General features: G+C 39.7%; 1 protein-coding gene across 1 annotated transcript in view; it reads right to left on the bottom strand.

Annotated features, from left to right (window-relative positions):
- Positions 1-850: 850 nt before the first annotated feature.
- Positions 851-9,721, bottom strand: part of NRK (Nik related kinase) — an 81,940-nt gene continuing 73,069 nt past the window's right edge. The window contains exons 29-31 of the mRNA XM_034063728.1: positions 6,867-7,026; positions 5,304-5,443; positions 851-4,479 (exon numbers count right to left, since the gene is read on the bottom strand). Of these exons, the coding sequence (XP_033919619.1) occupies positions 4,396-4,479; positions 5,304-5,443; positions 6,867-7,026 (384 nt within the window). The 3' untranslated portion in view covers positions 851-4,395. The remainder of the gene's footprint in view (positions 4,480-5,303; positions 5,444-6,866; positions 7,027-9,721) is intronic.

Raw genomic sequence — 9,721 nt, 5'->3', positions numbered from 1 at the left:
TGTAATAATCGTCCTGGGGAAGTGGTAGGTTCTCCAGCAGTGGGTACTTATAGGATTGGCTGGACAGGCTGCTGCCACACCTGATCTAGGTCATGCTTTGCTAAAAAGCAAATGATGATCAGCAAATGATGATCAGATGATCCTTGAGGTCCTTTCCAACCTGTTATTCTATGTATTTTTGTCTACAGGAGGAAATGTTAGGCTGTAACTTGACAGAGTGAGGAGAGAGGTCTGAAGATAAAGAGGCAGGAAGAGGAAGAAAACTAGTTCCCAGTATTTATAGTGTCACTGGGTACAGATAGAAAGGCAGAAGACCAAACCTTCGGCAGAGCTCCACACACTGAGCCAGCAGAAAGTTCTCGAAGCTCACAGCTTGAGAATGATTCCATTCATTCCTGTTACCTTCTTTCTCACCAGCAGAGGTCTAGCTAACACACCCATTTTGAAACTGGAACAGCATGTTTTGCTGCGGCAAGACAAGACATGTTGTACTGACTGGTGATGTCTGTAAGTTGCTCTGGGTGTGGTTTCCCTGCCATACCTGACCAGTGGGACCGATGTGATTGTATGAGAAACTGCAGATTCAGAAGCACTTGCAGAATCAGTCATGTGTGGTGAGGAGCCAGCAGCAGATGGTTGTATTAGAGCCACAAAACCTGAGGGCTTAGTGTGTTGTGTTGAGCCTGTTCCATCACGGACATAAGGAACTCATTGAAGACAACATGATTTGTCTCTATAGGCAGATGCAGATGTTTCCATAGGGATACTGACTGGATTTGGAACACAGTAACTTTCTACGACTGTTAGAATAGCTTACACAAATGTAACAGACGTCTACAAGCACAACACCAGTTTTAATTTTCAGTATTTTTTATTATTGTTGCAGTTGTACAATTCCAACATTAGGGAACAATACATAATGTGCAGTACATGGCTTACATTGTTCCCAGTTTTTAAAGCCATGTGTCAGGCTGCAGAATAGAGTTCACCATTCCTAAAATAAAAGTAGGCGCATCCAATATTATCTTGCTGCAGTATTAGCACAGTCTTAATTGGCAAATACAACATTAGGAGCACCACCTGAGATTAGGATACTGCATGTACCAAAGGATGACTGACATGGATCCCTGCCCTTCTGCCCCTGTGGCAATTGTTCACATCAAAATAACATCACTAGAAAAATACTGCTAAGCAGTTCACTCCTTGGTTTTAAAAGTTAATAAAAGGGAGAGAAACCTCACAAAATGAAACTACAAATGTGATACACGTTTTGCATAGTTAAATTTATGTCAGGAAAAACTTGGTTCTCTGGATTATTTTTCTTTTTTTAATTCTTTTTTTTACTTACATCTTTGAACCTATACTTTGAGCTGAACAGTTTGGAGCACTCTCTCATTCAGTGTTCAGACCACTCAGTCACTTTACACATCTTTCCATTTCTTTGGTAACTTTCTTCTTCTTACCATCTCTTAACATTTGTTATACCTCCTACAGCAATACAGTGTCCCCAACATCCACACTCCCCCCTTTTATTTTCTTCAGCTTTTCCCTCCTCTCTAATCACTTACAGTCTCTTCTGATACTCTTTCTGACATGCCTGGGCTCATCTTCAACCATTCCAATTTTCTCTTGATAAAGAAAAACATGCCACAGTTGTTTTGTTGCATCCAGTTGCTATTGCTGTTTGCAATATCACTTCATCCTCTAAAAGCATTCACCTCTAAGGGCCTCATTCTTTCCATATTTACATATGGATGTAACCCCAATAATTCACATACAAAGTGACAGATGAAAATCCCACCCACTGCCTTGAATCATAGCTGGAAAACAGAGCCAATAGGAGGAAACAGAATGAAATATTAAACTCTCAATGTAATAGTGAACATTCCTTCTCTTGAACTTGCTTTTTCTTTCCCTTCTGGTATGGAGCTGAACATCATCTCAGTGTGTCAACTCTCACAGTAACGTTAAACAAGTTTGATCACATTTGCTGCTTTAATCTGTTTGACATGGGTTGTTCTAAATCTCCATTATTATCTTCTAAAGTCTTTTTTAACTAGTGCCTAGCATGAGATAAAATCTCACACTTTAAAGGAAGTGTTATAGGGCAGCCTGGATCACCGAGCATGAGCAGTTTTGCACAGCTCCAGGGTACAAAATGAAAGCCATTCTTTCTTCACAGTCTTAGACATTTTATTTCAAGTCAAAAGCAAGTAAGTTGTATTTCTGATTGTCTGCAAATTATTTTTTGCTTGTAAATTGTAACTTTCATTTGTTTCTGTTACAGGTTTGGGGTTTTTTAGTTTTGGGTTGGGTTTTGGTGGGGTTTTTTGGTGAAAGTTGAACTATACGAGCCCAACATTCAATAGTATAGGGAGCCAAGCCACGTTTTGCTCATTTGCCCCAGTCCTAGCACTGACAATGGGTAGGAACTTTACTACAAATAGACAGAGAACTCCTGTTTTCATACAGCTCTGCCCAAGCACAGCATACCATTCAGATTTGTTTGCACACAAGCTGATTACTTGCACGCATTAAGAGCCACTTTAACCACTGCACATATTTTTTAGTATGGCCTTAGGATTATTTTTCTGTAAGTTAAAATATTTAAAAGGAAAATACTTCATAAAAACCACTATACATTTTGAGATAAGCTATTGCTTGTGAAAAGTGCTAGGTTAATAACTTTGGAAAGTGCAGTCCTCCACATAGCCAAAGAACATAGACAGCAACAGCATTGGCATCTCTGATCTGCCTGCAGCAGTTGAGGTGCCAGCATAGGGAAGGGTTGGAAGGATGATCACGCCCTAATTTGATTCTCCACTGACATATACAAGGATGCCAGTTTTGGAGCTGATGGTTGCAATCTGAACACCTGTCAGTCACAGCATGACTGCCAACACTAACTAAACCTGACATACTGTACAGAACAGCCACCAGTTTTAACAGCTTTACTTCTCCCCTTCTTAGTCAATTTTGAATCATCATCCTTAGGATAGAGAACCAGATATTCCAACACTTTCCCTGCACCTTTCAGTATCACATATTTCAAGTAAAAAATATTTATTCTCAAACACTGCAGCTAGTGATTTCATTGTTGCCTACAGCGTCATCCATACTGTATCATGTCTGGAATGAGCTCTTTTGTATTACATTAATGTTTTACATTTTCAAAGCACATCCAAAAATCAGCTAAATAAGGATTGCATTAAACCCTACAATTTAATCATAGTATATGATTACATATAGTATATATATTATATCTGTATAGTTTTATGGCCAACTTACAAGCCCCTGAGAACAGAGTTTATGCAGAATCACTGGCACCAATAACACTATGGATGCAGCTTTATTTAGATGTAATTAGCAAAAAAAGCACCTGAAATTATTTATATATTCTATTTATAATAGATTAACTCTTTGGATATTTTCCTAACTATATTAAGAATATATTTGTTAACCTTAACATCCATAGGAAAGATTATATTTACAGACAAAAACATGAAGAATTGATGCTGAAAGAGCAAGAAAAGAAGGTGCCTGATCCTGTGCCCTTATATACATGGGTAGTGCCTTTAAATCAATTCACACGAGTGTGGGTCCCGTGTCTGAATAAAAGTTACAGGTTCAGGTCAGTAATACTTTATGCATACCTGATTTTGACAAACTACTATTTAAACTATTTTTACAAATACATTCTACAGTAACTGTGTCTATGGGCTCAGGTATCCAGTCCTGAGAGAAACACGAAGTCTGTCCCCTGCATTTGTAAAACCTACTAGATGGGGCACATGTCTAGAAGTATCTGCTTTGGCAACTGTACAGTGCATTAGACGACTAGCACAGGATACGATCCCCTCAAGTGTCCCAATCTGCATTAGGCCTTATTAGGACTCTTTCACCAATTGTAAGACCCAGACAAGGGAGTCTTAGTGAAAGAGTAAGACCTCACTTTAAATGTGAAACAAGGCAAAACCCAATTCAATATAGATTCCAATCTGCCACCCAAATTGTGTTTTTATATTAACTATAGATGTTGCTGTCCCAAAAAGAAAAAGACTTCTGTTCAAGCTAACTTTGTTATGTCATCTGTGAAAATGAAACTGTACACTTTTCAGAGTACAGGAGCTTCTTATATTGACTACATTCTTCATTAAAGATTTCTCCTAACACTGCAAATATAATCTTGGTTTGCAACATATTTTAGAAGACAAACTAAACATGTTTGCAGTACTTTGACATGAAAATAGAATTCTTTCCAAACTGAAAGAATATGAATTTTGATAATAATGACAAAATTTCTGTAGGTAAAAAGTGCAAATTAATATGTTACCTCCAAACATTTTACACTGCTACCTACAAGAAGTTTCAAAGCATCCTTCATTTTGATGTGATTCACCAGTTGAATAGCACATTTTGACCAAGAGTCATAAAATATATTTGACTGCTGCCTCCTGACTGCACAGATGCAAAGAACACCTTGAGAAAGAAAAAAAAGGAGATATGTTACTGCCAGCTTAACGTTTATAGGTACAAATATGCTCATATAGGAAATGTGAGAGAACACCACAGCCCCAAATTAAAGGATATACATTTATATCACAGTTCAGTTTTAATCCCATGAGAAACTCTTTAAAGTGAAACTGAGCTTGTGGTACAACTTGGATATATATTTTGGTATAGTTCTTTTTCCTCTTTGGAAAGACACATGAGAACATTAACAAATTAAACAGTTTGGGGGCCCTAGTTTTCTACATATGTCAGTGGGATCAAGCAGGTTTCACAGAACATGTACCAAGAACTGCTATATGCAAGAAATCCTACTTGATGATTCATACTCCAGTGCCTGCAGTGTCTCAAGTATTAGAGCACTGGGGCTTTTTTAACATGATGGCTGCTCTGTATTACCTGTCATTTCAGTTGCCCAGGAAAGGCAGTCCTGTAGTTGAGCATTGTCAGGGCTGGCTCAGAGCCTTCCCCACTGCCTCTGATGTGCTGGAGTCTGGCCAGTTAGTCACGTCTGTAGCTGTTACCACCTCTGATACCAGTTAAGGCTGGGTGGAACAGGAGTGATAATAGAGCTGGATGGTGTGAAAATGTGGACTATCCATAGTGAGTGTTTTCTTTGTGTTGGGAGAGATGGGGGGGGAGGCTCAGTGATTACATTTGCTTTGAATGGAGAAGTTGCCCCAAGGCAGAAAATAACCAATGAAATAAGAAAGTTAAAGAAGTTAAATGGCCTCAGTGTTATAGTTGAGTACTGCTCCTTTTTTGCTAAAGCACCACATTGTAGTTCTCTGTACCTTGTCATTCCTTTCACATAAAAACTTCAGCTTCTGTGCTTTCTTGTGCATAAATACTCCTTCCAGATTCCCTGTTTCCACTGAGCGTAGTTCAATTGCCTTTTCTCCCCAGCCCATGACCTGATTAGATTGAAGGTAAGCTAAAACAAACAACAAAAAGAGTAAAAAGTACTGATTCTGTTCAACAATTAACACACCGATTCTCGCCTCATTTATGCTAACATGGGTCTGAAGCATTTCTCTTCACTAACAATGTGCTCTGAATTACTTAAGTTTACACAAATAGCCTTGGGAACAGTAAGTAAATTCCAGTTTGTTATCTCAGATTTATTTTGGACTCTAGACATAACTCTTAAGTATGCTACTATTGTACAGTTTATGATCAGGAAAGCTGGGAAGAAACCACTGAAGAGCATCTTGTTTAAGCCCCATCCACAAAGCAGGGCCAGATTAGAGAGGCTTACTCAGGACCTTGCCCAGACATGCTGTGGCATGTTTCACAGCTGTTTCATAGCTGATGCAATCCATCGCTACTTTCAAGGTTAAAAAACCTTGCCTAACACATAATTTGCATTGTTTTGGTGCAGCTTGTGCCCATTTTTATCTCTCCTCGTTTCAAGTACATGCTCAAGAAAAGCCTTGACTCAGAATTTTCTGTATTTAGTATGGCGTTCAGTTTAGTGTGAAACCTAAATTCTTAATCTGAGACTATAGCATGATTAATTTGGTGTCCCTGGCTACTGTCTTCACTAGTTATGAGCAACAGAAGCCAGAGGAGAAGGGTGAGCATCCTCTATTTCTCAGTTTCTGCCAGGCTGATAATATACTTTTGTACAACCTAAGTGTCTTGGGCTTTCTTTGTTTGTCTGGATGTTTGTTTTCAGATGCAGAAGAACAGAAGCAAACCAGACAAGAAATTAAAAGCAACAAATAATAAAAATAAAACTCTGCTGTTGTTGTTCTTTGTTTTCCCACACTGTTAACTTGAAGTCCTCTGGGGGAGGTGAAACAAACAGCTGTCTTGGCTGCAGTACAATCAGAATCTCCTCCTACAGAGCCAACTGCAAGCATGGAGAGACTGAGAATCTATTAGAAATACCTGGGCTGGCAGCACTGGGAGTTTAAAGTGATAGAATTAAGGGGCCATTTGGCAGCAGTTAGAGAACTTTCCACTAACTGACCTCTCTACAGTTGTGAATGTTTATATAAATGCTACAGGCGATGAACAATCAAAGCAGGAATAGAGAGCATCTTTTTTCCCCTCTGTAATGAACATCATTATCTCTGTGAAAACTGGTGGTAAGCTGCATCCTCAGTAAAGTTTGGCTATATAGTTAAGGTATGAGACAATAAACAGGGTGACAGGAATACAGACTGATCCATAGACTCTATTGCAATCATTGGCTGTCTTTACACAAATGTATATAGATCTGTTTACATATTCAGTTTGCTTAGGAGTTGCTTCATGTGCCATACATCCACTTTCATATGGATGCAGACCTCACAAGCCAGGCTTCATGCAGCAGAATCTTACATTTAATAAAGTGCTATTTTTATACATACCTACAGATGCTGGCATTTCTCCCCACTGTAAAACAGTCTCCTTTGTGAAATGCCCGTATATATCAATGTAGATGCCTTCATCTTCGTAGGTGAGTAAAAGCTCCATTCCGCTGGTATTTGGGAGGATGATAATGGCATGTGGGCGAATAGTCCCCTGGATCTGGAATCATATTTTACTATGATTTGTATCAGAAAATGGACTACAATTTTAGTGACTGCATCAATCTGACTACCTTGGCAGAGCAATAGGAAGAGCTAGCTCATGGCTCATGGAAAGTGAAAGAAATGCCTGTGTTCAGAAAGGCTGTACAGTTTACTAGCTAGCCCCTGAAACAGGCTTTCTCCCCACCTCCCCCCTTGGAACATGACAGTAGGCTTGCAAACAAATCAACCTTCAGTATGAACTGGTTCAAGAAGCCATGGAGCCACTGAGACACAATAATATTTACTTTACTCATTTAGAAGACACTTGGGTTATATAAATAGAAAAAAGGTGAAGTACATTTGGATTGACAGTTACTTCAGAAGATGGAGGAAGGACAAAAGCTTCCACATTGCAGGAATCTGGTGCTTTCACTTTCCATGATAATTCCTTATCCCCACTCACAAGCTAAAACTGCAAATGTCACAATATTTACAGTGAGTTCAAAAGTTCCCTGGACCTTTCAAATACAAGCCACTCTCTGTCCTTCCCTTCCCATATACTTCACTCAAAACAGTTCCCCATTTAAATGCTGCTCAGCATATGTTTTCTGCATGCCACAAGAACAGTGCATTTCACTCACACAGATTATTTTCACAGCTGTTCAATGCACTAGAATCTCTCCCAGAAGCCAACATGTCCCAAGTGAAAAGAAACCCCAACCATACAACCGTGAAGGTGGGCTTTTATGAAAGCAGTTTTGAAAGAGAAAGAGGACAGCCTTAAAACACATTAACAAAGCATTTCCTTGTTTAAAGCACTACTCAAACAGGATGTTAGATAGTAAATGAAACCACTACAATTCTTATTTTTATAGGAAGCATATGACTGGGGTTTTATATCATTCTCACAAGCCAGCAACACACAGACCTTGTCTTCAAGCACATACATTAACGCACACTGTGAGGGCACAATGAACAGGAAAAGAAGCACTGAAGCTGTACTTGCCAAACTGAATACACTCAGGCCAACCACTTGACTCCGTGCCTCCGCAACAACTATCCGTAACACTAGAACGGGGATCCAGAGCCGCAGAGCAATTTTAATGCGTTGCCTTGGTACTTGCATGAGCGATCGAAGCAGGTAAGAGATGAAGAAAGAGGTGGGGAACCAGGAAAAGAGGCTACCAGGAAGAGTATCTCAAGTCAGCCTGTTAAAGTCTGGTCTGTTGCCACCACAAAGCTCCTTGAGAGAATTATCCAATTCTAGCAGATGCTCTTTAAAATAATAAAATACCAAAAAAGAGCCACTGTAGCAGCAGATTTATTTCAGCTCTAAGACTCTAAAGGGAAGAACATATTTTTAGCACATCCCAACTTCTGGTTGAAGAGCACACACAAATGGAGTCAGCCTTAAATGTGCCCCACATCTTCAGGACAGTCACCTGGGAAATCTCTCTGATCAGGTTATAATTATATTTGCAGCCTGTTGAAAAACTAAAGCTTCTCAGAAGGTTCACTTTTGGGTTTTTGCCTTTATCTTGGGCAATTATGCTAATGATCTTTTTGACAAGTCATTATTCACCTTGCTTAGCAACCAGCTTCCAAGGCTGTATGCAGGCACCACGCTTAGATTTATAAACTGATACGAATTTGTCATAGTTGCACAGTTAACAGAGTGACTAATTACCAGATTAAATACTGTCCTACAAAACAAATACTAAGTCCTTTAGAGAAACCCCACAGAAACAAAGAGTACAGGCTTTGAGCAGGTGATTCAATGCTTTGTCCTTGCAAACTAGGATGTCACCTGTTAATCGAGAGAATTTTACCAATTTATAAACAAACTTACACAAAATTTGTATGAATTTATAGATAAACAGCCATCCTCAAACACTGTGTCCATCAGAAACACAGGGTCTGACACGATCTGAAGGCTGCCACCTGTCAGGGCAGCAGTGATGGAGTGCCTTGCATGGGAGGCGTGGGCTCTCATTTGGTTTGAAAACGTGGGGTTGAGAACAGAGAAAAAGCAGTTAGAAAATAGAAAGGATTCAAGGCACAGGCTGCAACAATGGATCTGGGTGAGATTTCTTCAGACCTCCTGAGCGTGACTTCGGGCACATCGCCTTGGGATGCAAGGACCATGGCACCAGGATGCACCAACCCTCTGCCCCTGTGGAGCTCTGTTGACTTCAGGGAGGTTTTCAAGTGTGCACATCAGTTCCCTTGCCAGGAGCCTACCATCAGACTGGAGCCATGGGAACCTGCTCTCCTTCTAGACCTAAGCCCCCAGGTTTCTTTAGCTTTTTGGACTCACACTTTGAAAAGATCTAGAACAGCTAGAAAATAGGGAGGCAAACAAACCAAAAGACTAAAATCACAGCACAGACTTCATATTGGGCAGCCCCATGTCAGTCAGTCGTTTCTGCAGGGGAATTAATCTGCTATTACCCAAGTATAAGCAGGTATTTAGTAGTCACCATCACTTCAGTGAACAGACGCACAATGCAAGATATACACAACAACCTGAAATCAACATCTTCATGGCCAACTTCTTGACAATCTTATGAGAAAATTCTGTGGAATATGTAAAAGTTATTCTGAATTTAAGGACTGATTTCATGGGCAAGTGAACAGCAAGTCCACAGCCTGGACCTATAATCATGTGAAACAAACCCAACTTTGCTCCATGGTAAAGAAATTGGGATTAT

The sequence above is a fragment of the Melopsittacus undulatus genome, chromosome 6 (assembly GCF_012275295.1).
Source record: "Melopsittacus undulatus isolate bMelUnd1 chromosome 6, bMelUnd1.mat.Z, whole genome shotgun sequence".
NCBI lineage: Eukaryota > Metazoa > Chordata > Aves > Psittaciformes > Psittaculidae > Melopsittacus > Melopsittacus undulatus.
The sequence above is the reverse complement of the archived record's forward strand: the minus strand, read 5'-3'. Positions and strand labels throughout refer to the sequence as shown.